The 27,384-nt window shown below is 68.2% G+C and overlaps 17 protein-coding genes across 17 annotated transcripts; 9 read left to right on the forward strand and 8 right to left on the reverse strand.

Moving 5' to 3' along the window:
* Window positions 1-79: 79 nt before the first annotated feature.
* On the reverse strand, window positions 80-926 carry MICPUCDRAFT_61761 (uncharacterized protein; the record flags this gene model as incomplete). Its single annotated transcript, XM_003055697.1, has 1 exon — window positions 80-926. The coding sequence occupies exon 1, from the start codon at window positions 911-913 to the stop codon at window positions 80-82; it is 834 nt and encodes a 277-aa protein (XP_003055743.1). The 5' UTR covers window positions 914-926.
* A 161-nt stretch (window positions 927-1,087) lies between these two features.
* On the forward strand, window positions 1,088-2,522 carry MICPUCDRAFT_50747 (uncharacterized protein; the record flags this gene model as incomplete). Its single annotated transcript, XM_003055174.1, has 3 exons — window positions 1,088-1,298; window positions 1,396-1,623; window positions 1,801-2,522. 3 exons carry the CDS (start codon window positions 1,088-1,090, stop codon window positions 2,520-2,522), a joined length of 1,161 nt encoding a protein of 386 aa, XP_003055220.1.
* A 211-nt stretch (window positions 2,523-2,733) lies between these two features.
* Window positions 2,734-3,303, forward strand: MICPUCDRAFT_50748 (uncharacterized protein; the record flags this gene model as incomplete). The annotated part of the gene is made up of 1 exon (XM_003055175.1): window positions 2,734-3,303. The coding sequence occupies one exon, from the start codon at window positions 2,734-2,736 to the stop codon at window positions 3,301-3,303; it is 570 nt and encodes a 189-aa protein (XP_003055221.1).
* A 108-nt stretch (window positions 3,304-3,411) lies between these two features.
* MICPUCDRAFT_50749 (uncharacterized protein) lies at window positions 3,412-4,661 on the reverse strand (the record flags this gene model as incomplete). Its single annotated transcript, XM_003055698.1, has 2 exons — window positions 3,412-4,454; window positions 4,574-4,661. The coding sequence occupies 2 exons, from the start codon at window positions 4,659-4,661 to the stop codon at window positions 3,412-3,414; spliced, it is 1,131 nt and encodes a 376-aa protein (XP_003055744.1).
* Window positions 4,662-5,295: 634 nt separating this feature from the next.
* MICPUCDRAFT_61762 (uncharacterized protein) lies at window positions 5,296-6,915 on the forward strand (the record flags this gene model as incomplete). Its single annotated transcript, XM_003055176.1, is given in 2 exon segments — window positions 5,296-6,453; window positions 6,455-6,915. Coding segments are annotated over 2 exon segments (1,269 nt in total). The 3' UTR covers window positions 6,566-6,915.
* A 498-nt stretch (window positions 6,916-7,413) lies between these two features.
* MICPUCDRAFT_61764 (uncharacterized protein) lies at window positions 7,414-9,318 on the forward strand (the record flags this gene model as incomplete). Its single annotated transcript, XM_003055177.1, has 1 exon — window positions 7,414-9,318. One exon carries the CDS (start codon window positions 7,414-7,416, stop codon window positions 9,316-9,318), a length of 1,905 nt encoding a protein of 634 aa, XP_003055223.1.
* Window positions 9,319-9,336: 18 nt separating this feature from the next.
* TIC55-5 (chloroplast envelope protein translocase family) lies at window positions 9,337-11,401 on the reverse strand. Its single transcript, XM_003055699.1, has 2 exons — window positions 10,852-11,401; window positions 9,337-10,667 (listed from the first exon to the last, which is right to left on the reverse strand). The coding sequence occupies exons 1-2, from the start codon at window positions 11,363-11,365 to the stop codon at window positions 9,433-9,435; spliced, it is 1,749 nt and encodes a 582-aa protein (XP_003055745.1). The 5' UTR covers window positions 11,366-11,401; the 3' UTR covers window positions 9,337-9,432.
* Window positions 11,402-11,604: 203 nt separating this feature from the next.
* MICPUCDRAFT_50752 (uncharacterized protein) lies at window positions 11,605-12,454 on the forward strand (the record flags this gene model as incomplete). Its single annotated transcript, XM_003055178.1, has 1 exon — window positions 11,605-12,454. The coding sequence occupies one exon, from the start codon at window positions 11,605-11,607 to the stop codon at window positions 12,355-12,357; it is 753 nt and encodes a 250-aa protein (XP_003055224.1). The 3' UTR covers window positions 12,358-12,454.
* A 581-nt stretch (window positions 12,455-13,035) lies between these two features.
* MICPUCDRAFT_50753 (uncharacterized protein) lies at window positions 13,036-13,650 on the forward strand (the record flags this gene model as incomplete). The annotated part of the gene is made up of 1 exon (XM_003055179.1): window positions 13,036-13,650. One exon carries the CDS (start codon window positions 13,036-13,038, stop codon window positions 13,513-13,515), a length of 480 nt encoding a protein of 159 aa, XP_003055225.1. The 3' UTR covers window positions 13,516-13,650.
* A 566-nt stretch (window positions 13,651-14,216) lies between these two features.
* MICPUCDRAFT_13069 (uncharacterized protein) lies at window positions 14,217-14,966 on the reverse strand (the record flags this gene model as incomplete). The annotated part of the gene is made up of 1 exon (XM_003055700.1): window positions 14,217-14,966. A coding segment is annotated over one exon (750 nt), but the record flags the coding sequence as incomplete, so codon positions are not given.
* Window positions 14,967-15,125: 159 nt separating this feature from the next.
* On the forward strand, window positions 15,126-16,208 carry MICPUCDRAFT_50755 (uncharacterized protein). The gene is made up of 2 exons (XM_003055180.1): window positions 15,126-15,303; window positions 15,501-16,208. Exons 1-2 carry the CDS (start codon window positions 15,132-15,134, stop codon window positions 16,148-16,150), a joined length of 822 nt encoding a protein of 273 aa, XP_003055226.1. The 5' UTR covers window positions 15,126-15,131; the 3' UTR covers window positions 16,151-16,208.
* A 3-nt stretch (window positions 16,209-16,211) lies between these two features.
* On the reverse strand, window positions 16,212-17,150 carry MICPUCDRAFT_50756 (uncharacterized protein; the record flags this gene model as incomplete). Its single annotated transcript, XM_003055701.1, has 1 exon — window positions 16,212-17,150. One exon carries the CDS (start codon window positions 17,148-17,150, stop codon window positions 16,212-16,214), a length of 939 nt encoding a protein of 312 aa, XP_003055747.1.
* Window positions 17,151-17,252: 102 nt separating this feature from the next.
* Window positions 17,253-18,260, reverse strand: MICPUCDRAFT_43870 (uncharacterized protein; the record flags this gene model as incomplete). Its single annotated transcript, XM_003055702.1, has 2 exons — window positions 17,253-17,984; window positions 18,102-18,260. The coding sequence occupies 2 exons, from the start codon at window positions 18,258-18,260 to the stop codon at window positions 17,253-17,255; spliced, it is 891 nt and encodes a 296-aa protein (XP_003055748.1).
* A 1,604-nt stretch (window positions 18,261-19,864) lies between these two features.
* On the forward strand, window positions 19,865-21,607 carry MICPUCDRAFT_12297 (uncharacterized protein; the record flags this gene model as incomplete). Its single annotated transcript, XM_003055181.1, has 1 exon — window positions 19,865-21,607. A coding segment is annotated over one exon (1,743 nt), but the record flags the coding sequence as incomplete, so codon positions are not given.
* A 922-nt stretch (window positions 21,608-22,529) lies between these two features.
* On the reverse strand, window positions 22,530-23,814 carry MICPUCDRAFT_50759 (uncharacterized protein; the record flags this gene model as incomplete). Its single annotated transcript, XM_003055703.1, has 2 exons — window positions 22,530-23,493; window positions 23,633-23,814. 2 exons carry the CDS (start codon window positions 23,812-23,814, stop codon window positions 22,530-22,532), a joined length of 1,146 nt encoding a protein of 381 aa, XP_003055749.1.
* A 469-nt stretch (window positions 23,815-24,283) lies between these two features.
* On the forward strand, window positions 24,284-25,384 carry MICPUCDRAFT_12335 (uncharacterized protein; the record flags this gene model as incomplete). Its single annotated transcript, XM_003055182.1, has 1 exon — window positions 24,284-25,384. The coding sequence occupies one exon, from the start codon at window positions 24,284-24,286 to the stop codon at window positions 25,382-25,384; it is 1,101 nt and encodes a 366-aa protein (XP_003055228.1).
* A 106-nt stretch (window positions 25,385-25,490) lies between these two features.
* MICPUCDRAFT_6011 (uncharacterized protein) lies at window positions 25,491-26,120 on the reverse strand (the record flags this gene model as incomplete). Its single annotated transcript, XM_003055704.1, has 1 exon — window positions 25,491-26,120. A coding segment is annotated over one exon (630 nt), but the record flags the coding sequence as incomplete, so codon positions are not given.
* Between the last annotated feature and the right edge of the window lie 1,264 nt (window positions 26,121-27,384).

Raw genomic sequence — 27,384 nt, forward strand, 5'->3', positions numbered from 1 at the left:
AGGACTTTCTCTCCCGGCGTTCGTTTCTCTCCGCCCATCACCCCTCGCTTTCAATCCTCCCGACACACCTCGACGCCTTTCAACTCCAACCGACGCCTTTCAACTCCACCCCGACGTTTGCTCGTATAGAACCGACGGCTTCGGCGACGCGGAGACGTACGGCGTCGCTTGGGGCGGCGGCGACGTCGATCGCCACGTCGTCCACGCGGCGTGTTCGGACGGGATCGTCCGACGCTGGGACGTCCGCGATTCGTCGTCCAAACCCGACGTCGCCGCGACGACGAGGGGGGACCCGCGGGACGCGCGCAGGACGAAGCCGGCGCGGTGCGTCGACGCGGACGGCGGGCTGTTCGCGTTCGGCGGCGCCGCGGGGACGCTCCACGTGCACGACGCGCGGTTCCCATCGACGCCGGTGGTGCCGCCGCGGCGGATCCACGACGACTGCGTGAACTGCGTGCGGATGAGCGCGACGCTGCGCAGGATCGTCACCGGCGGGGACGACTGCGCGATCGCCGTCGCGCGGTTGCCGGAGATCTACCTCGCCGAGGCGCCGACGACGACGGCGACGCCGCTGGGGGTGCTCTCCGTCGCGTTTGATCACAGCAGGATGGTCGCGGGGGGAGAGGACAGCGTCGTGCGAGTGTTCGACGCCGTGCTCGGGGAAGGGTACGTCGACCGCGACGCGCTGGCGGCGGCGATGCGGCACATCGAAGGGAGGTTCCGAGGGACGGGGTCGATGGCGGCGCCGGCGCCGAGCGGCGGCGGCGGGGGGGCGGGGGGAGCGAGTCGCGAGTAGCGCGCGCACGAGTAGGTGCTTCCTTCGGGGTGAAGCTGATGGATGTGGGTCGGCGGAGCGAGTAGCGTAGTAGTCGTCCAGGAGCGGACGGCCGGGCGAGGCGTCGCGTCCGAACATTCTCCGATCGAGCCGCGAAATGTCCAGTCAGTGCTGGCAGCGGCCTCTCTGCCTGCCTGCGCGTCTCGACGAAACCCTCGACGTTCGACCTCCGCGCGGGCACTGGTCGAGCGCGCGCGGGCGCGCTGACGACGGTTTCGGGGACGACCCCGCGGCGTTCGTCTCGTCGGCATCATGTTTAGATCGGCCGCGGCGGCGCCGAAGAAGGCTGCGCCCGCGGACGCGCCCGTGCGCGTCCGCAGCGCGACGGAGCAGTCTCGAATCGGGTTCGCGATGTGGTGCCGCGCCTTCACGCTCGCGGTCCTCCTCGTGTCGTTCATGAGCTTGATATTCTATGCCTCGACGAAGATGCGCAACGTCGAGGACGTCATCGAGCGGCTCGGACGTGCGTTTTGTCTCGATTCCTTCCCTCCCTCCTTCCTCGCCCTCCCCGCGCCGCGCCCGTCGCTGACCGTCGAACGATTCGATCCGTCACCACGCAGATCCGCTCCACTTCTTCCTGTTCAACGTCCTCGTCGCGTCCTTCGGGGTGATACCCGGCGCCGCGAGCGGGACGTCCATCGCCGCGGGCGTCATCTACGGCACCCCGATCGGCGTGTGTCTCGTGAGCACGTCCTGCGCCATTGGCGCGGGCGTCTCGTTCGTGATCGCTCGATACGCCGCGCGGCCTCTCGTGGAGAAGCTCTTCGTCAGGCGCGTTCTATACACTGGTCCCCATACGACCCCGTCCGCGTGGTGAACGCCGTTCCTTAAGGACTTTCGCCGGCGATTCTCTCCGCCCAGGGTCCCTCGCTTTCAATCCCCACCCTCGACGCCTTTCAACTCCGCTTCTGACGCCTATGAACTCCACCCCGACGTCGCTTCGTATGGAACGACCCTCATCAGAGACTCCTCGCGGTTCGCGCTCCTGGACCAGGCGGTCATGCGCGACGGCGCGCAGATCGTCCTGCTCGCGCGCCTCTCCCCGATATCCCCCTACGTCGCGTTCTCGTACATGTTCGGTCTCACCGCGGTGGGGTTCTTGCCGTTCCTGGGCGCCTCCGCCGTGGGCATCCTCCCGGCGTCTTTCGTCTACGTGTACCTCGGCGAGACCGGGAGGAAAGCGACGACGCGGAGCCGAGGCGGCGGCGGCGCGGGCGGCGGCGGTAACGGCGAGACGTCGAACGTGGAGATCGCGTTCTATACGTTCGGTTTGGTCGTGACCGCGCTCGTGACGTACCGGCTGACGGTCATCGCGAAGGCGACGCTCGGGAGCAAGGTGGGCGGGGATTTATTTTCTGGAGGCGTATCCGGCGGGGGGAGCGCCGGCGGCGGCGGGCTAGGGGGGAACGGCGGCGAGAAGGACGAGGTCGAGGAGCTGCTCGAGTTCGCGGAGGTGGTGACGCCGCGGGCGCCGCGGGCGCCGCGCGACGAGGAGACGGGGAACGCGCGCGCGGGCGGCGGCGGCGGCGGCGGCGGCGGCGCGAGAGGGTTCCTAGTGAGCGACCCGGGCGGGGAGGGGTTCCGGGAGTTTTCGCCGCTCCCGAGCGAGTCGCGCGCGGGGTCGGGCGGGGGGGTTCTAGATCGCCGGAGGAGCGGCGATTTCATGAACGCGGTCATCAAGCGATGAGCGCGCTAGCCGCGGCCGCAGCCGGCCGCCGTGTAAGATTATCTTATTTATTTTGGAGCTCCGAAACTTTTCGCCGTGGATAAATCGATGGCTCACCAACAGCCTCCGCGCGTTCCGGGCGCACTCACGCGCGCGCGGGCTCGTCCGCCCCCCCCGTCCCCCCGCTCGTCGCCGCCGCGAGCGAACGCCGCCGCGTCGCGCGTCGTCGGCGATGTCCTCCGCGCACGCGTCGTCGCTCTCCGCGCGCGTCCTTCGCCGACTCTCGACGACGACGACGACGACGACGACGACGACGACGACGACGACGCGACGTTCCTCCGCGCGGCTCGCGACGCGCGCGAGCGGCGGGAACGGCACCGCCGCGGGCGCCGCCGCGGACGCGGCGTCCTACCGCGTCCTCGCGTTCGAGGACTCGTACAAGATCGAGTCCATGCTCCGCGACGCGGGCGTACGATACGCGCACATCGAGCAGCGATGGGACTCGCGCGACCCGATCGAAGCCATTCTCGAGTTCGGACGCGTGGACGTCCTCCTCCTGGACTACTACCTCCCGCCGATGACCGGGTACAAAGTCCTCGAGCGCGTGAACGCGGCGGTGCGCGAAGGTTTGATCGAGCGACCGAAGCACATCATCGGCATGAGCAGCGTGATGTCGTGCAACCGAGAGCTGATCGGACTGGGCGCCGACGCGGGCTTCGTGAAGTGGGACGTCGGGCTGTGGGACGGGTGGAGCCGCGTCGCGGACGACGAGAACCGCGGGTGGCCCGCCGCGAGCGGTTGACGACGCGCGCTGTAGTTGTACACGTACACGTACGCGATCGATCGTAGCTAGCTATCATAACGCGCGCGTACCTGAGTGGGATATTCCTTCGTCGATGGACGCGCGCCGTCACCAAAACTTGAACGGGTTCTTCCCCTCGGGCTCGGGCTCGGGCTCGGGCTCGTCGACGTACTCGACGCCGCCGACGGAGAACGGCTCGTCCCCCCACAGCTCCTCCTCCACGAGCTTCAGCAGCTCCGCGCGCCGCAGCTTCGAGTACCCTCTCAGCCCGCGCTCGCGCGCGATCTCTTTCAGCCCGTCGATCGTCGCGCTCCGCACTTCAAACCGCGCGTCCCACTTCTCTCGCTCCGACGCCTGTAACTCCGCCTCCGCCTCGAGACGTTCCGCCTCCTCCATCTCCTCGAACTCGATCCGCGCGCGTATCTTCCCTTCCTCGACCTCGCCGCGGAGCTTCACGGCCGCGATCTGCGCCGCGCCGAGCGTCCGTCCGACGTCGCGAACCGTCGGCGCCTTCACCTCGGGCAACGCGGGGACGCGGAGATTTTTCACGACGCCGCCGAAGCCGCCGGGGAGACTCTCCGCGCCGCCGCCCCACCCTCTCGCGTTCGCGTCCGCTCCCCCCTCGTTCCCCTCGTTCCCCTCCTCGCCTCGCCCGCGCGTCCCTCCACGCACCGCGTCGAACACCGCGCGCGTCTTCGGCGCGGACGGCGCCCTCTTCTTCCGTCGCCGCGGCGCCTTCGCCGCCGCCGCCGCCGCCGCCGCCGCCGCGGCGCGCTCGCGGCTTCGCTTCGCGCGCTCGACGTCCCGCGCGACGCGTTCCAGCTGTAACGTCGCCGCGCACGCGGCGGCGACGCCCCACGTCGCGGCGTCCGTCGGGTCGAACGCCTTGGACGCGAACGCGACGAAGAACAGGCCGGACAGCGAGAGGTAGCGGTTCTTCGTCGCCGCGGCGTCCGCGTCCGGCTCCTCCGGCTCCTCCGCCAGCGCCGGCAACAGGAACGACAGAAAACCAAACAGCGGAAGAAGAGAGACGACGGACGCGACGCCCCATCGCAGGCCGTCGTCGGAGTCGTCGTCGTCGTCGTCCTCGGGTAACAGCGCGAGGGACTCGATCGTCGTCGCGTCGGTGGTCCCCGGGAGCGCGCGCGCGGCTGCGAGGACGGAGAGGGGAGCGAGAGGTCAGAGAGGAGCGAGCGGATCGATCGACGACGGTTGAGGGGCGACGGGGGACGAACGGAGACGACGAACGGAGACGACGACGACGACGCACCGGCTTCTCCGATGACGATGACGATGCCGCTGCCGATTATGAGATCGACGATGGAAGCGCCGCCCGCGGCGGCGTCCGCCATCGCCATCGCGCGCGCGTCGGACCCTCGGCGTCGCCGTCGGACCGCCCGAGCGCGCGCGAATGATGTATCATCGTTTCGCGGTGCCAACCGGAGCCGCGAGATCGACGCGCGTCTCACGTCGTCGCGCGCGCTCGCGGCGCATCGCGCGCGCGGCGTCGCGAGCGCGACGCCGCGGAGGCACGCTGTCGCCGCGCGCATCGCGGTCGTCGGGGGTTCCCCGCCGGGCCGCGAACCGGCGCGCGTTCGAGTGGCGCGCGGCCGACCGCCCGCGCCAGCCGAGACATTTTTTCGCGCGCGCGGCGCAGCGACCTGGCGCTGGCGCAGCGGTCCCGAGCGCGGTTCGAAGGATCGAAGAAGCCGCGGCTCGACCGGAGGAGTTGTGTTTTTCCCCGTCCGCGCGGACGACACCACGCACCGCGCGACCGCAGCACCCGGCGGTCGCGGACGTATCGCTCTCGCGAGGCGATCGCGAGAGGGCTCGCGCGCCTGAACGCGCGCGGCGGAGCGCGCCGGCGCGAGGGACGAGGCGCGCGCGGCCGCGAGAGGGGTCGAATCTTTCTCTCGCCGAGCGGCCGTTGTTGCCGTTGACCGCGTCCATCACCGGTGGAAGAAGATCGAACGAATCGCGCCCGCGCGAACGATGCCGCCGAAGCCGGCCGCGGGCGACGACGATGACTCATCGGACTCGGAGACGAACTCGTCCGACTTCACGTCGGAGACGGACAGCGACAGCGAGCCCGCGGTGGCGTCTCCGCGCTCGGCAAAGTCCGGCGGAGGGAGCGGCAAGCCCCCTCTCACCTCCACGGTTCGACTCGGGTCCATGAACGACCGTCACGGCAAGCCGATAACGTCGCTCGACGACGACGCGCTCGAGGCGAAGATGAAAGCCGCGCAGGAGCGGATGCAAGGCCTGGACCAGCACGTCAGCGATCTGCGTAGACGCGCGGAGGAGCAGGACGCGATGGCGAAGGGGAAGCTCCCGCCGGAGCAGGCGAGGGCGTACGAAAAGCGCGTGAAGGAGCTGGAGCAGCGTCGACGCGAGCTGCTTCAGAGGCAGCTCGGCGTCGGCGAGGAGCTCTCGCGCGTCTCCGCCGCGAACGGCACCTCGGACAAGCACCGCCACGGCGGCACGCCGAGGGAGGTGAAGGAGGGTCAGCGCGTCGCGATGGTGGAGCGTCTGAAGAAGGAGGAACGCGCCAACGTCGCGAGATTGGCGGCGCTCAAGGGGGGGAAAGGGCTGGACGACGCGCAGGCGGAGCACAAGCGGCAGATGGCGAAAGCGCAGCGGATCGCGGACGACGCCGCGCGCAAGGAGCTCGCGGAGCGGCAGAGAAGGGACGAGGAGGCGCTCGGGGGGGTGGAGAGCGAGAGCGAGCCGGAGGATTCGAATTCGAATCCGCCGCCGAATCCGAAGGAGCGGAAGCCGAAGGAGCCGTACGAGGACCCGAAGCTCAACCCGAACGCGGCGCAGCAACAGGGCGGGGCTTGGGGACAACAGCCGCAGCAGTACCCGGGGATGTATCCCGGGATGTATCCCGGGACCGGAGGGATGTACGGAGGGATGAATCCGATGATGCATCCGATGATGATGAACCCGATGATGAACCCGATGATGATGGGCGGGATGCATCCGATGATGATGGGGAACGGGATGGGCGCGGGGGGAGGCAACGGCGGGAACGACGACGCCCGCGGAAGGAACGCGCGGACGCCGGACTACGCGAACGATTTAAAGCACGACGTGGACGAGATGCGGAATCACCTGAAGCAGCTGATCGAGCTCTCGAAAAACGGCGGCGGCGGCGGCGGCGGCGGCGGCGGCGAAGGGCTCCCCGGGATGCCCGTCCCTCGCCTCCCCGCGGAGCTCGGGAACGACAAGGAGATTCGTAACCTGTATGCGCAGCACCTGAAAGAGATGCTGAAGCAAGAGCTCGAGATAGGGAGGCAATCGCGCGAGGTCGAGCTCGTTCGGTTGCAGTCGGAGATGGTGCAGTTGAAAGAGGGCCCGCGCCCGCGGTCGGGGGGCCGGCACGAGGACCACTTTCCGCCGCCGCCGCCGCCGTACGCGGGCTACCCTCCGCCGATGCCTTACGGGTATCCGCCGCCGTACGGCTACCCGCCGCCCGGGCAGATGCCCTACGTCACGCCCGGGCAGCCGCCGCCGGCGGCGCCGGAGACGAAGGAAAAGTCCGAGCTCGCCACCGTCCCGGAGCGGGCGTCGATGGAGGGCAGCGAATTCTCGGAGGTTTCCGCGACGGAGAGCGAGGTCACGGCGTCGGGCGCGGGGGAGACGTACACGGCGACGCGGACGTCGTACTTCGAGGACGACTCCTTGACGCCGCGCGGGGGCGCGTTCGCCGGCGGCGGCGGCCCGCCGCGGTTCGTGATCCGCGTCGTTCTCGAAGGCGCGGGGCCCATGGATTTAGGAAACGCCGCCGCGAGGCTCGTCGCGGCGGCGTACGAAGGCCACGACGTGTCGAGGGACGCGTCCGGGGCGGGCGTCCGCGCGCGCGGGCCGCTGTTGGAGCCGAGCGGGCACGACCGAAACGGCGCGGCGCGGTACAAGTGGCGCGCGAGGGTGACGCTGAGAGGCGTCATCGTCACCGCGGCGACGAAGCTCGTGCTCGAACTCCACGCGGCGCAAGACGAAGCCGGCGGCCCCGAGGAAGTCGTCGCGTGGGCGCACCTGCCCGTCCTCGGCGTCGACGGCGCGCCGCCGACGGGGTTGCAGGTATCGCCGCTGCTTCAGCTCCCGCTGATGCTCAACGCCGAGCGCACGATGCGAATGGAAGGCGCGAAGGTGGAGGTGAGGGTGACCGTGGAGCCGGTGGATCTGATGCGAGACCCGACGCCGCCGGGGACGCCCGTCGTCGGCGGCGTCGCGTCGCGACGCGGCGGCGTCGAGCCGGGCGCGGGCGCGCCGGAGTACGACGTCGATCCCTACGGCGACAAAGCCGCTGCCGCGCAGAACGAGGCGAACCGTCACGAGGACGTCGCCGGGGTGCCTCGCAGGGCGTGGCGAGAAGTCCGGCACGTAGGCGCGGGGCAGAGAGGAGACGCGTACCAACCCGGGGATGGGCTCGTGTTGTGCATGGACGCGGCGAGGTTCTTGCCCCCTAACGTCACGATCACGCGCATCGTCGGGCGGGTCATCTCCGCCGCCGGGGAGCCTCTCGCGCCGGAGTTCATCGCGCACGCGAAGACGGATTCTTTATCGTTCTCGCCGCGGTTTCACGCGCGGCAGCGGTTCGCGACTGGGCGGTGGAACAACGCGACGGCGACGGCGCTCTTACAAATCGAGACGATCGAAAAGGGGACGTCGCAGCAACGGACCGTGGGGTACGTCGTGTTTCCGTTCTTCGTGGATCCGGAGACGGGGGAGCCGCCCAAGTCCACGGGCGCGAAGGGGTACTCGTTGAAAGAGGGCGGGTTTCAAGTCCCGATCTACGCCGCGAACGACGGCAGCGGGAGCGGGTTCAACCTCAAGGATTTGCTCTCGCGTCCGAAAATTCCGTGCGCGTCGATGCTCATCCGATCGCTCGTCGCGACGAGGGCGGACTCGCCCGCGAACAAAGCCGTTCCCGCCTACGAGGACGGCGCGTACGACAGCGGCGCGGTCGTCCCGACCGCGGTGGAACGCCGCCTGTACGCGCACCGGCTCGCGTCTCCCGGTCCCGCGGTGCGCGAGGTTATGCTCGAGCTCGCGCGCGCGACGTTTGAACCGAAAGTCTTATCCGGCATGTCCGAGGCGGATCTCGAGCGGTGGATGGCGAAGCGCCTCGAGCGCCCGCAGTTTGCGAACGACCGCCCGCTGAACTACCGCCGAAGCGATCCGTACGCCCCGGAGCTCGGGTTTCACGTCGCCGTGGACGCCGCGGCGAGGCTGTCGAAGCAAGCCTTCCACGTCGCGGTGCAGTCGCTTTACCCTCCGGGGACGTTTTACGCGTCCAAAGCCTCGGACGACGTCATGTTCACGCAACAACCCGAGGTGTCGTCGTCGCTCGTCGCGCCGAGGTGGAAGGATGGGTTCCAGTCCAGGCAGCACGTGATTTACGAGCAAAATCTCGCGGTGATCATCGACGTCCGCGCGTTGAGCGGGCGAAGCGCCACATCTGTCGGGTGGGCGGTGCTTCCCGTGTTCGAGCCCGGGACGGAGTTCATCGCTTCCGGGTCGTACCAGCTCCCGCTGTTCCACGGCTCGGTGCAGCTGCCGCTCTTGCAGGACCTCGTGAAGGGCCAGGAGAAGGGGATGTCCGTGGAGGACGTCGTCGAGGGGTGGATCGAGAACAAAAAAGTCAAGTACACCGTGGACAAGTCGAGCGTGCTCGTTCGTCTGCTCGAGGACCAACGTCTCGGCATGCTTCCCGAACCCGCGGCCGCGGGGATGCCCGGGGTCATGTTCCCGCCGTACGTCGGCGAGAAGCTCGAGCCCGCGTTCCTTAAGAAGTCCGCGGGGAAGCCGTACGCGAAGACGATCCCGAGAGGCGTCCTCGCCGAGGATTGGATCACGGAGAACAACGCGCTGCTGGCGGCGTCGATGGGTCTGCCGTTCGTCCGCGCCGGCGGCGGCGGCGCGGTGGGACGCGTCGGGACCGCGGCGACGCGGAGCACGGAGTACACGGACGGATCGTACTCGGAGACGGACTCGGAGTACACGCGCTAGAAGAAGATGCAGTACAGTAGTAGGGAAGTATGTAATGTACTTTGGCATCACAGCGAAACGAAGCGAACGCCCTCTGGCGAAAATATCATAATCCTTCCGTCTTCGCGCGTCGAATCACCACAGCTTCGGGATCGGATCCCCCCGTCTCGGGACGGACGTCTTGAACTCGTTCTGCATGTCCCTCACCTGCTCCGCGGCGTTCATCATGATCCCCGCGATGCACAGGGACACCACCGCGGGCCCTTCCTGCCCGACGATCGCGCCGCCGAGCCCGAGCGCGAGCCCGCCCGCGAGCATCGCGTTGGACAACGCGACGCACCGCTCCTCCAAAATCCCGAGCTCCTTCAGCGTCTCCTTGCAGTGGCGGCAGTGCCGCGTGTGCCGCTCGTACCGCTCCAGACGCTGCGCGATCGGCTTCACCTTGGACGCGTCGTCCCTGACGCCCTCCGCCCAGCGCACGCCGCCGCCGGCGTGGTCGTCCATCCACTTCCGGAACCCGGCCACGCCGGCGTCCGACGGCGACGGCAGATAATACGACTGCTTCCAGCTCTTCTCCCGGCTCTCCATCGCGACTTCGACGCCGTGCATGGCCTGAATGTCCTGATCCCCGAGCGTGTACGCCGCGTTGCCGTACACGCCGTGGTTCAGACCCACGCGCACGAGCGCGGGATCTTTCACCATGAACTCCATGTACCACCGAAACGCGTTCTGCGCCGGCGCGGAGAGCAACGCGTTGACGCGGTCGCCCGTGGTGATCTTCTTCCCGCCCGCGCCCTGCACCGCCCGTCGCGTGTGCGCTTGGAACTTGGTGAACATGAGGCACCGCCCGGGCTCCGTGGGCGTGTACAGAATCGCCGCGGAGAGGTACCGGTTCCCGCTCGCGTCCTTGTATTCGCTCCGCGACGAGCACGGCGCGGTGAAGAGCCGCTCGGCGCTGACGTCCTTATTCCCCGCGTTGTACCCGCCGTGTTGAACGATGAACCCGATCTTGTTCATGCTGCCCTCTTTCACGTTGAACCGCGTCATCGGCTCGAACTTCACGTTCATCGTCTCGCTCAGCCCACCCGTGATCTCGTCGTACTTGGCGTGCAGCCACTCCGCGTGCGACGGGTCGAACTGGTTCTCGAGCGCGGGCGCGTAGCCCACGGGGAGTTCAACCATGCCCCAGTCGCCGGGGAGGTCGCCAAACTCCGCCGCCTCGGTCGCGACCGGGACCGCGCTCGCCTCGAGCCACGCGTCCGCGCCGGGGGTGGGCCACACCCACAGCACGCCGCTCTGCTCTTTGACGGGGTAGGAGACGGCGCAGCCGCGCGGGGACGCGCACGCGGTGCGCTCCGCCTTGGCGTCGACTGAGGGTCGTTCCATACAAGCGAATGTCGGGGTTGAGTTGAAAGGCGTCAGTTGGAGTTGAAAGGTGCCGAGGACGGGGATTGAAAGCGAGGGGTGAGCGGAGAGATGCGCCGGGCAAAGTCCTTGAGGATCGGCGTTCACCACGCCAATGCGGTCGTATGGGAACCAGTGTATAGAACGCGCCTGACATCGGCACGCGCGTCGCCTCGCCCTTCCCGTTGAACTCCCAGCCGTGGTACCGGCACACGAGCTGGTTCGTCTCGCTCAGGAACCCCATCGAGAGCGGCGCCATGCGGTGCGGGCACTCGTCGTTCGCGACGGACCACGTCCCGTCTTCGGACTTCCACGCGACCAGGGACTTGCCCAGGACTTTCATCGGATTCGGGATCGTCGGGTCGAGGAACGCGATCGGCGACATCGGGTACCACGCCTTGGCCCAGTCGAACTGGTAGGCGGAGGTTTCATTCGTCGCGGAGGATTCGGTCTCGGGGGGCGCGGTCGCGGTCGCGCGCGCGACGGTGATCGCGCGCGTCCTCCGGGGACCCGTGAGGGAGACTCGGGAAACCCGGACGACGACGGGATTATTATCGCCGCGGGCGCCGGCGAGGCGCGATCGCATCATCTTTCGCGGCGCGGACGCGTTCGCGCGGCGCGGGGAAGCCGCGAGCGGCGTCGTCGCGACGAGCGTGGACGCCATGATGTCGTGCGCGTCTCGAAGGGTCTCGGGTCTTCGATTCGGCCGTTCGCGCGCGCCGGTGATGTGACGCGACGCGAGGCTCGGTGCCGTCCGCGCGTATCCCTGGAGCTCTTATCGGAGGTGGCACGAATCTGCAAGATCAGATCTCGCGCGGGTTTTCTCTTCTCCCGCGTCAGCGAACGGTTGATGTCAGAAGTTCGGGCGGGCAGCACGCGCCGCGCCCATCTCGCGAGCGCACGATGACGAACGCGATGCTATCCTCCTCCCCGCGCGCGATCGCGATCGCGCCGCGGTCGCGCGCGTCGAACCGCGACGTCCGCGCGCCGTTCTCCGCGGCGCCGCGGTCGCGGAGAAGAAACGAACAAGATTATCATTCAGCGCGCGCGTCGGGATCTCGCCGCGTCAGCGTCGTCGTCGCGGCCGCCGCGGCGGACGCGAAGGCGGCGGAGGCGGACCTCCCGCCGTCGGACTGGGCGAAAGAGTGGCGCGCGCGATTTGACGCGGAGAAAGTGTTCCACTGCGACAAGGAAGGCGCGTGCGACGACAAGGAGAACGCGGCGCTCGTCGACTTCATCGTCGCGGCGAGCGCGACGCTGGCGGACGTTCCGTCGCGATTCATCGTCGTCGGCGACGGCGGCATCCTCGAGTCCGTGCGACCGTGGCCGAAAACCCCGCGGTTCGCCGAGCTCGGCGCGAAAGGGACGTGCTGCACGCTCGCGAGCGACGACAAGACCTTCGAGGCGCACCTGTTCCTGTCCAGGGTGCGAGAGGTCGCGCTCGCGAGGAGCGAACGCGGCGGGAGAAAGATCTACGCGATTCGGTTCTTCGGAGAGGAGGCGGCGCCCATGGGGACGGTGCCCGTGCCGACGCCGAAGACGATGATGACGGTCGTGCTGCACGGCACCGGCGAGGGCGGGGAGGTGCCGGCGGAGGCGGTGGAGAAGTGGGAGAGCCTCGCGAAGGTGCTCGAGGAGAAGGGCGGGAAGCTGTGAGAGGCGCTCCAGGAGTCCAGTCCTAGTCCGTCGTCGCGCCCACCGTGGCACTCCGCAGTGCTCTGACTGAGATCAAAGTTGGCGCGCCGCGCTTATTCGAGAAGAACCTCGACGAAAACACCGCCGCCACTCGCGGCGTCCGATCACACTCGATCGCCGTCGACGCACGCCCGCACGCACGAAATGACTCCCCCGAAGATCGAAGAGCTCGACCCGGAGATGCCGCCTCTCGAGGAAGAGGAAACCGCGGACACCGCGGCCGCGCCCGGGGTGCGCGACGCCTCGTCCCTCGGTCGAGATCGTGAACGTCAAATGAAATCGATCGACCGTCGCCGTCCTTCTTAGGCACTCCACGCCATGCGCGAAGATCTCGATCGAACGGATCCGCTGACCGAGCCCATACCCCGATCGATCCGTTCATCCCCCCTCGCGCGCGATCTCAGGGCGAAGAGGACGACATGTCCGGCCTCGACATGAAGAAGTTCGAGGAGATGATGGTGCGCGCGCGCGCGCCTCCAGTCCGCCACCGACCAGATCGCGAACGCTCCCCACCGCGATCGATCGTTCGTTCCGTCCGCGGTCGCGATTCGCTCGCTCCCTCCTCCGATCGCGGCGTCCGCTGACCCAGATCTCTCTCCTCTCTCGCCCCATCCCTCCCTCCTCCCTCAACAGAAATCCATGGGCGGTGCCGGCGCCGCGGGCCCCGCGGGCTTGGGCGGCGACATGGCGAACCTCCAGAACATGATGGGCGGCATGGGAGGCATGGGAGGCGGCATGGGAGGCATGGGAGGCATGGGAGGCATGGAAGGCATGATGGGCGGCATGGGAGGCATGGGCGGCGGCCCGCCCCAAGACATGGGCGAAATCGACGGCGGCAGCGGCGACACGAAGTGGAAGTGGGAGATGAAGGACGACGAGATCATCGTGCGAATCACGCTGGCGAAGCCCGCGACGAAGAAGGACCTCGCCGTGAAGTTTGGCGCCAACTCGCTCAAGGTGGACGTCTTCGGGGAGACCATCATCGACGGCAAACTCGCGGGGACGGTGCACGGCGACGAGAGCACGTGGTGCCTCGTCGAGAAGGGCACGGAGCTGCAGATTCTGTTGTCCGCGACGACGTCTAACCGCTGGTCGTCCCTCCTCGAGGGGTCCGACTGAGGCGCCGTCGCGACGGAGGACGAGAGAGGACGTCTCGCGCGACGCTCGCGTCGCATCACATCGCATCAATCATAACGCGCGCACGTTGTTTACCCTGACTACTACATTCATCTATTCTCATCATCTATATCTCTATCGCGCCATCTCACGTCGTCGCGCTACGATATTCTCGCCGCGTGCGCCTCGAGCAACTCGGCGCGTTTCCTCGCGTCCGGCAAGTGCGCGGCGAGGCGCAACACGACGTCGACGTCCACCGCGACGGCGGCGTCGTAAAACGCCGCCGCGGTCGTTTCCCCGCGCTGGAACGCGCGCGCGAGGTCTCTCAGCGCGAGATACGCGTCCTCGCCGAGCGTTCGTCGCAGATCTGACGCGAGCGCGGCGCTCCCCGCGGTGGGCGGCGGAGGCGGTTTGGTGGATTTTTTTGGTTTCGAAACCGCGCGCGTCGGCGTCGGCGTCGGCGGCGGCGGCGGGATCCGCCGCGCCCCGCCCGGCTTCCCCCCGCGCGTCGACGCCTTCGCGCTCTCCTCAGCGAGGAACGACCGAATCAACTCGGAGACCTCCCCGGAGCCCATCACGAGCTCGTTCGTCTTCTCCGTCGCGCGCGCCGTCGCCGCCGGCGCCGGCGCCGTCGTCGCGGCGTTCCCTCTCCCGCTGCTCCCCGCGCGGGCTTCGCCTTCCTCTCTGACCTCCCCGCCCGCGCCGCCGCCGTTCCGCGCGTTCAGACTCCTTCGCCGCCCCCACGCGATGATGCTGAACCTCGGCCCGCCGATCCCCCTCGTGAGCTTTGGCACCCCGTGCTTGAACCGTTTGTTCACCTCCGTCGTGAACGCGAAGACGTCCCCGTTTTTCTGCGGAAACGTAAACGTCCCGCCGCTCGGCTCGTGAAGAAACTCGAGCTCTCTCTCGCCGCCGAACGACGCGCCCATGGTGAAATCCTCGCGCTTCTCTCTGCCGCCGAACGCGTGCGAGTCGTGGTGGAACGGCTTCCAGTCCGTGCCGTCGCGGTAGAAGTTTAAGCGCGTGGCGTACACGTCCACGTCGAAGTGCGCGGCCATCGCGTCCACGACGGATTGGAACGTCGCGCTGAACGTCGGGTTCTCGTGCTTGAGGTGCTTGCTCCAGTTCACCATCCCGCCCGCCCCGGCGCCGGCGGCGTCGGCGTCGTCCGTCCCCGGGGCGGCCTCGTGCTCCTCGAGATCCTTCGCGAGCGACGCGAGGAGGGCGTAGTCCCTCGCCGCGCAGTGGAAGTGCGGGAGGTAGATGGCCTCGCCGCGCAGGACGGCTTCGAAGTCGGACGCGAGCTGCCCGTCGCTCTGGGCGATCTCGCTTCGCAGCGCCTTGCCGGCGTGCCTCAGCGCCGCGTTGACGTTCGCTCCGTCGGCTTCGTCGCCGCGATCTTCCTTCTTCACGAACGTGAACTGCCCGGGCGCGGGGGGATCTCGCGGGGACATGACGGACGACGACGCGGCGACGACGTCGACGCGCGCGGCGAAGTGAGCGAGGTCCCCCAGGAGAGGTGGTCGGACGCACGCGCACTTTCCGCCTCGTCAGCCAGCGTCGTAACGCACCACGTGGTTTTTTCGTTATCATCTCTCTCGGCCACTCCCACGCGCGCCATGGCCGCCGCCGCGGCACGCGTCGCCCCGAGGGTATCCACTCCCACCCCCGCCGCGCCTCGCGTCTCGCGCGCGAGCGCCCGCGCCGCGACCGCGCGCGCGCTGCCGCAGCACGTCTCCGTCGCGTTCGCTCCCGAGTACGGCGACGCGAAGTTCGATCAGATGACGCGCGGTGTGTCACGTGTTTCTACCCGTCGTTCGCGTCGTCCCGTCGTCGTCTTCAGACCCGCTCGCGACGCGCGTCTCGTCTTCTTCCACCTTTCGCGCTGCTGCCGCGCGTCGTCCACATCATCCCGCGTCTGTCGTCGCGGCCGTCTCACGCCGCCCGCCGACCGTCGCCCTCCGCGTCTCCCCGCGACGACACGACAGACGCGTTCAACTCGGGGGAGGAATTCGTCGCGGACGTGGAACAAGCGCGGACGCTGTGGGACGACGACTGGGACGTCGTCGACGTCCGCGCGGAGCAAGAGATCGAATTCTTCGGTCAGTTCCCGAACCCGCCGCCCGGGACGATCGGCGGCGTGTTCGAGACCGTCGTCGTATCCGGGCCGCACAAGGTGCGCGCGATCGAGCTGATACGGTCCACCGGATATCGCTTCGACGCGTCCGCGGGCGCGAAGGTGTTCGCGAATAAGACGCTGAACCCAAACTTCGCGACGGACGTACAAAATGCGTTTCCTGATAAAGAAAACGCGAAGATCATCGTGTGCTGCAGCGACGGTCGCCAGCGCGCGGTCGCCGCGCTGGAAGCCCTGGACGACGCGGGGTACAAGCACCTCGTGTTGCTCAAAGGCGGGTTCAACTTGTACAACCGGCACTGGACGAAAAAACTCAACCGCCGGACGCCGAACGGGTCGTTCCGCACCAACTTGAGCGCGCCGGGGGACATCCAGGGCTGCGGCGCGAACCCGGAGGCGGGGAACGCGAACGACGCGATTCAGTTCGGGCCGTGGGTGGACGAGACGGACTGGAAGACCGCGCTCGGGGCGGCGTGTTCGGACGCGTGCCAGACGGCGTGAACTTTTTTGCTTTTTGTTCTGTTGTAATCCATCCATGCCATCGAGTTGACGTCTTACTGTATCATCCATCGCGCAAGATGACCCACTTGCTCGCCTCCCGCCCCGCCCTGATCCCGCGCCGCACCGCGCCCTCCGCGCGTCCCGCGTCGACGCCGGCGGCGCCTTTCCTCGTCGCGCAGACGAACGTCCCGAAGGGACCGACGACGTCGTCGTCCGCGCACATCTCGCAGTGGTGACTCTCGCGCGGCAACAGCCCGTACAGCATCGTGCACCAGAGCTGATACGACGGCACCTTCATCGCGCGCGCTTGATCTTTCACGTGGAAACCGAACGCGTCGTGGCGGCGACGGCGAGGGAGGCAGCACGGCGCGAGGACCAGCGCGTGGGCGCCGGAGTCGCGCCACAGCGTCACCGCCCTCCGCGACAGTTCGCCGCACAGGTGCACGCCGAGGACGACGCACGCCTCGCACGCGGCGTCGCGCACCGCGTCCGATACGAGCTTCTGCGCGTTTTCGGAGTAGATGTCCTCGCGATGGAACGTGATGGTGGGGAGCGACGTGAGGTGGTCCAATCGCGTGAGGTTGTCGTCGTTGTCCACCTGCAGCACTTTCGCTTTCGGAAACTCCCACGCCAGCAGCATCGACAGGAAGCCCTTGCCGCTGCACAGGTCCACGAAGCACAGGCCGGCGCCGTCTTTGCGTTTCGCGCCCCCCGCGCTCGTGTCGTGAGACGTCAGTCGCTCGATGCATCGTTTCACGCGGTTTAACGCGGCGGACGCTTCCGTTATCTCCTTCTTCAGGCCGTGCGTTCGTATTATCGAAGCGTACGCCTCGTCGGAACGAAGCGCGCGCAAAAGCGGCGCGTTCGACGCGAACGCGGCGAGGTATCCGTTCGTCTTCACGGAGTTCCCGCCGAGCATGTAATCCAGCGCGGTTTTTTTCGCGCGAGGCGCGGGCGCGTCCGCGGACGGCGGCGGCGGCGGCGTGGACGCCGCCGCCATCGCGGCGCGAGTGGGTATGGCGCGATGACGAGGTGCTCGGTTTCACGTAGTTTCACGAGAAGAATTTTTACAACGCACACAGCAGCGGGCAGACCCTCTCCCTCACGCCTCGACCTCCGCCGGCGCCGCCGCGTAACTCTCGTTCGCGACTTCGAACGCCTTCTCCAGCGCCTCCAGCTGCTCGATCGCCGCCGGCCGCGGCGTCAGCGTCTTCAGCTGGTTCACGAACCGCGTCGTGGGCTTCCCCAAGTGCAACGCGCACACCGCCAAATTCCGCAGCGTGTCCGGGTCCTTGCTGTCCTTGTTGATCGCCTCCACGAGGTCCTTCTCCGCGTCGTCGTACCTCCCCATCGCCATCTGACACACCGCGCTGCCGTTATGCAGCTTCGACGTCCACTGATACTTATCCCCGAGCTCCTGGTACACGTAAAACGCGTCTTGAATCTTCCCGCCGCCGTTGGCGAGGTTCACCCACGCCGTCGCCAGCTGCGTCAACGTCGCGTCGTCGTCGGCGGCTTGCATCGCCGCGAGGTGCTTCGCCGCGAGCTCGGGGCGGTCGATCTTGATCAGGAGGTGGCACATCAGACCCATGAGCTCCAACGACAGACCGGTGTGGCAGCACTTCATGGCCTCGACGATGTTGTCGTCCGCCGCGTGCATCAGCGCCGCGGAGAGCTGCAGCCACGGGTTGTTCGCGAGCGCGGAATCGGCGAGGAGCTCGGTGACTCGCGCGACGCAGTCTTCGCGCTCGTGCGCGCGCGAGGCGTGCGTCGCGAGGAGCTTGATCGCCTGCAGTGACGTCGCGGACTCGTCCGTGATCTCGTCGATGACCATCTGTTTCGATCCAAGGCGGGCGGAGAGGGGCGGGATCGTCAGCGCGCCGCGGGGGTAGGTAGGGACGACGAGCGGGCGAGAGGAGAGAAGAGCTCGAACGGATCCCTCGCGACGGACCTGGTAGCTCCCCAACGCGATGTACGCGCGGTACATGTAGCAGTCGCGCTCGATCGCGTCCGCGCCCGACAAGTTCGTCATCTCCGCGGCCTCGTTGACGCACGCCTGGTACGCGCCGATGAAGAAGTTGTTGTACACGGGGAACAGGACGTCCGCCATGACGCCGTCCGCCCGTCTTTTTCCTCTGGAGACGGAGACAGGACGACGCGCTCGACCCTCTGCTCGGATCCGCGCGACGAAGACGCGGTGGACGACGAAGCGAGCGCCTCGAGCGCGGGTTTGAGCGCGCGGTCGCGATCCGGCGCGTTCGTGAGGACGTTTCCGCGCCGCGAGTCGTGCGTCGCGCGTCCGCGGGTGCGACGCGCGGCGCCCGCCCGCGCCGAAGACCTCCCCTCTGCTGAGGACGAAAGCGCGGCGCGTAGAGGTCGAGTTCCATGAGCTTCAAACGCGATGAAATCTCGCGCGAGCGACGCACTACGAGGCGAGCGCGGCGCGAACGTCCGGCGAGAAGAGCCGCCCCGGCGCACGCCGCGCATGCGCGTCGCGTCCGCGCGGTGATTCGAGGGCGAGCCGAGAGGTCGCGAGAGAGGAAGAGACGGCTTGGGGAAGGAGGCGAGGCTCCATCGGCAGCTGTCGCGGCGGATCTCAAAATGAGCTTCGCGTACGCGGACCGCCTCGAACCCCGGACCGGCGCGGTGTTCTCGCCCGCGACGAACGTCGACCGCGCCGCGCTGCGCGGCCTCGAGTTCCTGCGCCGGCCGATCCCCCCCGGCGCGCGAGGCGCCAAGGCGGGGACGTCCGGCGCGCGACCGACGATGAGTCTCGAAAACGTGGCACCCCTCAACCCGGCGACGACGAAGCGCGAGGTATGCGAGGTCGGCCGGGCGCCGCCGTCGGGGACCGCGCCGCCGTCGCGAGCCCCGCGCGCGGCCGCCGCGCTGTCGCCGCGACGCGACGGCAGCGCGAACGCGCGCGCCCCCGCGCCGCCGCCGGCCGCTGGGGTGTGTCCCCCCCCCGCGGCGCGCCGAAGCCGATACGAACCGCCGCCGCCGGCGCGGTTCGTACAGCTGTGCGACTCCCCGCCGCCGTCGGACGACGACCTGGACGACGAGCTCCTCATGAACCTCGACCTGGACGACATGGTCAGGCGGCAGAACGCGTCGCTGCCGCCGTCGCCCGCGCCCGCGCCCGCCGCGATGGGCGGTCGGACGCAGCAGCAGCAGCAGCCGCAGCCTCGGCCGGAACAGCCGCGGCGACAGCCCGCGGCGGCGGCGGCGACGACGGCGACGCCGCCGCCGCTGGACGGCTCCGGGCTCGAGTGGCGCTGCGAGCACGGCTGCGCGCTGCGAGACTGCGCGCAGCTCCGCGCGCACGCGGCGGCGCTGAAGGACACGCTCGCGGAGATCGACTACCAACTGAACGACGACGACACGCTGATGACGAACAAGGAGCGGCGGACGTTGGAGCAGCGGCGGAGGGAAGGGTCTGAGATCGAATCGCGCGCGACGGGCGGCGGCGGCGGCGGAGTAGGGAACGGAGGGTTCGTCTCCGCGGCGGCGGTGAACGTCTCGAGCGGGGGAGGGAGCCTCGGCGGTGGTAGCGGCGGCGGCGTCGGGATGGCGCCGCCCGGGTCTGGGATGTACGGAGACGGCGGCGGGTACCGAGGCGGGCCGGGGCCGGGGCCGGGGCCGGGGCCGGGGCCGTCGTATCAAAACAACAACTACAACCCGTACGAACAGCCGTACAACGGCGGCGGCGGGGGAATGGGGGGAGGGTACGATCAGCAGTACCAACAGCAGCAGCAGCAGCAGCAGCAGTGGGACGGCCCGCCCGCGGCGCCCGGGGACGCGGCGGCGTCCATCCCCGAGGTGGACTGCACGTTCGTCGATCACGAGATCAAAAAATGGTCGAAAGAGACGTACGAGTGGTCGAGCGAGTGTCGTGCGGTCCTTCGAAACACGTTCAACGCGCAGGATTTCCGCGGAATGCAGCTCGCGACGATCAACTGCACGCTCGCGAAGCACGACTGCTTGGTGTTGATGCCCACGGGCGGCGGGAAGTCGCTGTGTTACCAACTCCCGGCGCTCATCTCGTCCGGCGTCACCGTCGTCATCTCCCCGCTCGTGTCGCTGATTCAAGACCAGTTGCATCATCTGAGCGAGATGAACATCCCGGCCGCGGTGTTGGGCAGCGCGGAGAACGAAGGGCAGGCGGCCCAGGACGCGACGTACTCGCAGCTGTACTCGAACCCTCCCGGGTTGAAGCTGTTGTATCTCACCCCGGAGAAAGTCGCGCGGTCGCCGAAGCTGATGCGCGCGCTCGAGACGCTCCACGGCCGCGGGATGCTGGCTCGAATCGTCGTCGACGAGGTGCACTGCATCTCGTCGTGGGGGCACGACTTCAGGAAAGACTACAAAGCGCTTCGGATATTGAAAGATCGGTTCAGGCAGGTCCCGGTGATTGGCCTCACCGCGACGGCGACGAAACGCGTCCAGGACGACTGCGTGCGGCAGCTCGGTCTGGAGCGGTGCGCGCGATTTTTTCAGACGTTCAACCGCACGAACATCATGTACGAGGTGCGGAAAAAAGGGAAGAAGACCGTGGACGAGATCAAGGACATCATCGCGGAGAAGTTCACGCAGAGGAACGGCAGGGTCGCGTGCGGGATCGTGTATTGCTTCTCGCAAAACGACTGCGTCAAGGTGGCGGCGGCGCTGCATACGAAACCGCGCGCGGACAAGCGGTTTCCGAAAGGCCTCGCCGCGGTGCCGTACCACGCCGGCATGGGCGAGGAGAGGGAGTACAACCAGCGACAGTGGAGCAACGGGCAGGTGAGCATCATATGCGCCACGGTCGCGTTTGGGATGGGCATCAACAAGCCGGACGTTCGGTTCGTGTTTCATCACTCGATACCGAAATCGTTGGAGGCGTATCATCAAGAGAGCGGCCGCGCCGGACGCGACGGCGCGAAGAGCTTCTGTTACCTGTACTACTCGTACGGCGACGCGCAAAAGGCGCGGAGCATGCTCATGGACAGCGCGATGAAGGACAACGCGCCGCGGGAGGTGCTGGATAACAACCTAGGCGCGTTGAACTCGCTCGTCTCGTACTGCGAAAACGTGTGCGAGTGCCGCCGGACGCTTCTTTTAGGTCACTTCAACGAGACGTTCGACTCTCAAAAGTGCGGGCGCATGTGCGACGCGTGCGTCGCGAAGCACGAGGGCGCGGTGTTCGAGGTTAGGGACGTGACGCGAGAGGCTCTAGGCGCCGCGGACGTCGTCTCCGGCATCGGCGGCAAAGGCGGAAGCATGACGCTCATCATCGACGTCTTGCGCGGCTCGAAATCGATGGCGATCAAGTCGCAACGGTTAGACCGCGCGCGCGGATACGGCGCGTGCAGCGCTATGAAAAAGAGCGACGTCGAGCGGTTGCTGCGGTGGATGGTGGTAAATAACTACCTGTACGAGATCACGACGCGGACGGACAACGGCGGGCCGTACTCGAGCTCGGTGACCACGGTGAAGAGGAACGACGCGAACGCGCGCGAGTTGTACGAAGGCAGAGCGAAGGCGACGCTGCCGTTCGCCGTCGCCGCGAAGACGGCGGCGAACCGGTACGAAGCCACGGACGCGGCGAACAAGAAGGCTGACCTCGCGATCAAAGAAGCCGTCGCCGCGCGGAGCGAGAAGCGGAAGGGAGGGAAGGGCGGGAAAGCCGCCGCCGGCGCCGCAGCCGCCGCGGGCAGAGCGAGCGTCGGTCCTGCGCTCGACACCGTCGAGGACCTAGACGCGTACTGTTACGGGCCGACCCCGGGGGCGGCCGCGGAGGAACCGCCGCCGGCGCAGAAGGAAGCCGTCGACGACGGGAAGTACAACGCCATCTACGAGGCGCTCGATCGTCTGCGAGAGAACATGGCCGCGGCGAGGATGTCGAAGTTTGGGAACCACGTCCCGAAGTTTCAAATCGCGCGCGACGGTCTGTTGGACATTCTCAGCGAAAAGCCGCCCGAGTCGCTCGCGGTGCTGAAAGCGGAGATTTGGAACGACGCGTCCGACTCGATTTTCATTCGGAACAACGCGGAGAAGGTCTACGAGTGCATACGGTTCGCGCTCGACATGCACAACGGCGTGTTCGACATGCCAGAGGATGACGAAAACGCCGCCGCCGCCGCGATCGGCGCGAGCGGCGGCGGCGGCGGCGGCGGGAACGTCAGCTTTGGCGCGTATGCGTTCGCGGGCACGCAGAACGGCTCGGGCGGAGGGGCGGCGACGAACGTGGGGGATAAACGCGCGGGGGGAAGTGGGGGGGCGCCCGACGGGCCGCAATGGCAGAAGCCACGAAGGGATTAGCAGCGAATTCGTAATAAATTTCCGCGTTCGACGTCGCGTCGTCGTCTTCTACGTCTGATCTCCTCGTCCTCGTCCTTCCTCACCGCGCGCGCAGCGTGAACCCGTCGTCCTCGAACCGCGCGATCTCCGCCCGGGACACGAGCAGATCGCACCCCATCTCCGCGCCCGTGATCCCCGCGTCCACGATCATCGTCTTCCCTTTGATCCGGTACTCGATCGTCGTCGTCGGCACCTTCTCCGACGCCCCCTCGACGACGCCGCGCACGTGCACGTACCGCATTCGCCCGCCCGCGAGCGGATTCCCGTAGCCGTCGCACAGACCCATGCGGATCGCGGTCCGCCTCACGATGAGCGTGCACCCGCCGTTGCCCGTGTCAAGGCACGCGTTGCACGGGTACCAGTTCCCGTTCACGTCTCGAACTTCCGCGACCTCGTCCGTGGAGAGCGTGAGGTCCGACGCCGAGACGCCGCCCGCGCCGGGCGGAGGCGGGACGTACCGCGCCGGATTCCACAGCGGGTTACCCCCGGAGCTTCCCGCGGCGACGTCGCCGTGACCGTGACCGACGCCGCCGCTCCTGCCGCCTCGCGTCGCCGCGCGCTTCGACGCTTCGATCGCCGCGCGTCGCCGCGCCGCGGCGAGTTCCTCCGCGGCGCGACCGCCGTTTTCTTTCCACGGCGGCCGCGCCGCCTTCTTCTTCTTCTTCATCTCCTCCTCCTCCTCCTCCTCCCCCTCCGCGCTCTTCCGCTTCTCCCGCCGCCGCTTCTCCTTCGCAACATCCGCGCCGTTGTCGTCCCCGTCGCTCAGGAGATCGATCACGTCCGCGCCAGCCTCTCTCGCCGCCGCCTTCGTCTTCTCTCGTTCGTCCGCGCGTCTCTCGTTCGCGCGCTCCGCCTCGTACCGCATCAACGCGCCGACGTCTTCGATCTCCTCTTGCTTGCGCGCCCACGACGCCGCGACCGTCCTCGGGCTCGCGATGGTTCTCTCCGCCGCGAGGCCCGCGGCGTGCGTCCACGGGTTGCGCTCCGGCGACGGCGCGAGTTTCCTGCGAGAGAGAGAGAGAGAGAAACTTTTGGTCGGGCAGGCTCGGGGGTGCCAACAAGCAGCATCGCATCGACGAACGAAGGGATCTCACGCGTCGCGGGCGGTCGTTCTGGTCGTCGCGAGCGAGGCTCTTCGCGCACCTGGCGTCCCCGTTGAACGCGGCGAAGCCGGCGTCGTCCGCTCCCCCTCGTCCGCGGCCGCGTCCTCGTCCTCGTCCTCCGCCTCCGCCTCCGCCTCGGCCTCGGCCTCGGCCTCCTCTCCCGCCCGCGCCTCTTCCTCCGCGTCCTCGCGCCTTCAGCTCCGCGAGCGTGTGCGCGGGCATCTCGAACGCCGCGGCGCTTCGCTCGCGCTCTCGCGCTCCCCCGGCGCGCGCTCGCGCGGTGGATCCGCCTCCGACGCCGTCCCCGGGTGCGCCACAGGTGTGCGTGCCACGACAGATGGGGGTGCCAGTTTTGAAGATGTGTGCTGACGATGCTGATGACGTGTTCGCAACTCAATGCATCGCGTCCGCCCTCGTCGTGACAGTCCCTCGCGCCGAGCACGCGTCGGACGCGGACAACGTTCAGACCTCCCACGCCGCGATGCACGCGGCGCTCGCGTCGCGCGCCGCCGCGCCCTCCGCGGCGACGACCCCGCGCGTTTCCTCCGCGTCGCGTCGCCATCGCCGCCGAGTCGCGAGCGACGTGCGATCTCGAAGCGCCCCTTCCGACGCGCCGTCGTCGTCGTCGTCCTCCTCCTCCTCCTCGTCCTCCTCCGCGTTCGGCTCGCTCGTCCCCGAGACGCTGAGAGAGATGGAGACGGACGAGGAGTTCAAGCTCGCGGCGAAGCGACTGAAAGCGGAGGGGCAGAGAGCGCTGACGAAGGAGGAGCGCGCGCGAAGGCGCCGCGCGCTCGACGGCCTCGACGTCCCGAACTTCGACGCCTTCGTCGTCGACCGCGGCGCGTCCGCGCTCGTTCGTAAACCCACGACGATCCTCCAGGTCAACATCGGTCTGTACTGCAACCAAGCGTGCTCGCACTGCCACGTCGAGTCATCGCCGCTGCGCAGAGAGGAGGTCATGTCCGAGGCGGTGGCGGCGCGACTGGTGGAGTTGATCGACGCGTCGAAAAAAAAGAGCGCGATCAAGACGCTGGACGTCACCGGCGGCGCTCCGGAGCTCATGGCGCAGTTCCGGCCTCTGGTGCTCGCCGCGCGGCAGAGAGGGCTCGACGTCATCGACAGGTGTAACCTCACGGTGTTGTACGAGCCCGGGCAGGAGGACCTGCCGGAGTTTTTGGCGGAGAACGGCGTCAAGGTGGTGGCGTCGCTGCCGTGTTACTCGGAGGCGAACACGGACGCGCAACGCGGCGTCGGCGTCTTCGAGCGCTCCATCGCGGCGTTGAAACGGTTAAACGAAGTCGGTTACGGTATCGAAGGCACCGACCTCGAGCTCGACCTCATGTACAACCCCGGCGGCGCGTTCTTACCGCCGAGCCAGGAGACGTTAGACGTCGCGTACAGAAGCGAGTTGGGCGACGCGTACGGCGTGAAGTTTTCGAAACTTTTCACGCTTACCAACATGCCGATCAAACGGTTCGCGGACTACTTACACCGCGAGGGAAAGACCGAGGCGTACATGAAGCTGCTCGTGGACAACTTCAACCCGGCCGCCGCGGAAGGGGTGATGTGCCGCGACCTCGTCAGCGTGTCGTGGGACGGGCGTCTGTTCGACTGCGATTTCAATCAACAACTGGACATGCCGATGAAAGGCGGGAATGGCGGCGACGGCGGCCTGAGCGTGTTCGACGTCGCGAGCTTGGACGAGCTCGTGGGGCGGAAGCTCGCGGTGGATAACCACTGCTTCGGGTGCACCGCGGGCGCGGGGTCGAGTTGCTCCGGTTCGACCGCGTAGGCGCGATGATGATCGATCGAGTACCGTAGAGAACGACGCGACGCGACGTTATACGTTGACAAACAACCGCTAAAAGCTCACTTCACTTCCTCGCGACCGTCTCCTCCACGGGCTTGTGCGAGACCCAGGACATGTACGTGTTCCACGCGAGCGCGATCACGTTCGCGGCGAGCACCTGCAAGTTCACGGGCACGAACCGGAAGTTCAAGAACTGAAACGGCACCCAGATCTTCCAGTTGGTAACCACCGTGCTCGCCCAATCCTGTCTCAACTTTGCCGGCACCGCGGACGCGTTGCCTTCCACCGTAAACAACGACGCGATGAACACCGCGAGGAAGCTCGGGGCGAACACGAGCTGATCCAGCGCGAGGGAGACCCCCGCGGACGCGTTGCCGACCGCCCCCGTCGCCGCGACGATCTTGGACAGCGACGAGTACCAGAAGTGGAGGCACGGCCCCACGAGCGCGAACCCGAGGAGCGCGAAGACGCCCGCGCGTCTCCAGTCGCAGCCGTTCCGAGCCGCGTCCTCGAACATGAACTGCGCGAACACGTCGCCGAAGACGTTCAGCACGCCGCTCGTGAAGCACTTCGTGAGGAGCGGCGCGGTGTCGAGCGCGCGGAGGTACGCCGCCCATAACCCGCCGCCGCCGCCGCCGCCGCCGCCGCCCGACGCGCCGTCGCCGCCGCTTCCGCCGCCGCCTCCTCCTCCTCCTCCTCCGCCGCCGCCTTTACCGCCGCCAGCCCCGCCGCCGCCGCCGCCGCCGCCGCCGCCGCCGCCGCCGCCCTCGGCCGCGCGCGCGGCGCCGCGTCGCGCGCCCGGGACGCCGTGTCGTGCCGTCCGAGGGTACGCGGACGACGTCGACGTCGTCGTCGTCGTCGAGATGGACAAGACCGACGACGAGGACGCCCCGCGCGCGGCGAAGCCGGCCGGGTCCGCGCGCGCGACGATCTCGATCGGCGCTCTCGACGTCACGACGCGCGCGCGAGGCGCGACGCGCGCGGCGACGGCGCCGTATCGCGCGCAGAGCGAGCCGCATCCGCGAGCGGCGACCGCGAACATCGCCGATCGAAAACGTCGACGCGTCCGACCACGCTAGTAGTGCTCGACGCGCGCGGCCGCGCTGCGCGGCGACGTTCGCGTCCTCGCCGGCGCGACGATCGGTTCCTCGCGAGCGAAGACGCGACGCGGAGATCGCGTGTGGCGGGGTTCGATGCCCGCGCGCGGTGCGTCGTGCCCGCGCGCGGCGAACCCTCGCCCGAACACCTCATCAGTTTAAACATCCGACGCGAGCGCGAGCGGCGGTCGCGGTCGCCGACCGCGCGGACGATCGATCGGTCGATCGCGTCGCGAGGCTGTTTCGTCGAAGCGTCGGCGATCACTCGCGCGCGCGCCTCGGTCGATCCGCCGGTCGCGACAACGCTCACGATGTCGGGAGGTCCCTACGGAGGCAGTTCGCTCGCCTCGGTGCGCGCTCGCGGACGCGCGCCGCGCGGTCGTCGCGCGGCGGAACCGCGGTCCCCGCGCGGCGGAACCGCGGTCCCCGCGCGTCTCGTCTCGTCTTCGTCGCTCATCCTCCTAAATATCGCTTCGTCGACCGTCCGCGCGCGCCGTCCGACTGACGCCTCGCGCCTCCCTCCTCCTCCTCTCCTCCTCCTCTCTCGTCTCAGTTCATGCGCGCCGGCGCGGTCGTGTTCGGCGTCGGTTACGGGGCGGTGAACGGCATGTTCACCGGGCTGGTGCGCGCCCCCCCGCCGCTCTCGTCCCGTCCGCGGTCGCGTTCGTAGGGTTCGCGCGTCGTCGCGCGCTCGCCTCGCCCTCCCTCGCTGACGCGCGCCTCCCCCGAACCATCTCGCTCGCTCGCGCCGCAGTTCAAAAAGTAATTCTTGGCGATAGAAGGGGAGAACCGCGCGGGCGCGAAGGGGCGGTCGCGCGATCGCCCACGAGACGGCGGACGTTCTCCAGTACTGTAGCGGTGGTGGTGTAATTCTTCAAAGCATTA

This window comes from Micromonas pusilla (assembly GCF_000151265.4).
Source record: "Micromonas pusilla CCMP1545 genomic scaffold MICPUCscaffold_1, whole genome shotgun sequence".
In the NCBI taxonomy this organism is placed as follows: Eukaryota; Viridiplantae; Chlorophyta; class Mamiellophyceae; order Mamiellales; family Mamiellaceae; genus Micromonas; species Micromonas pusilla.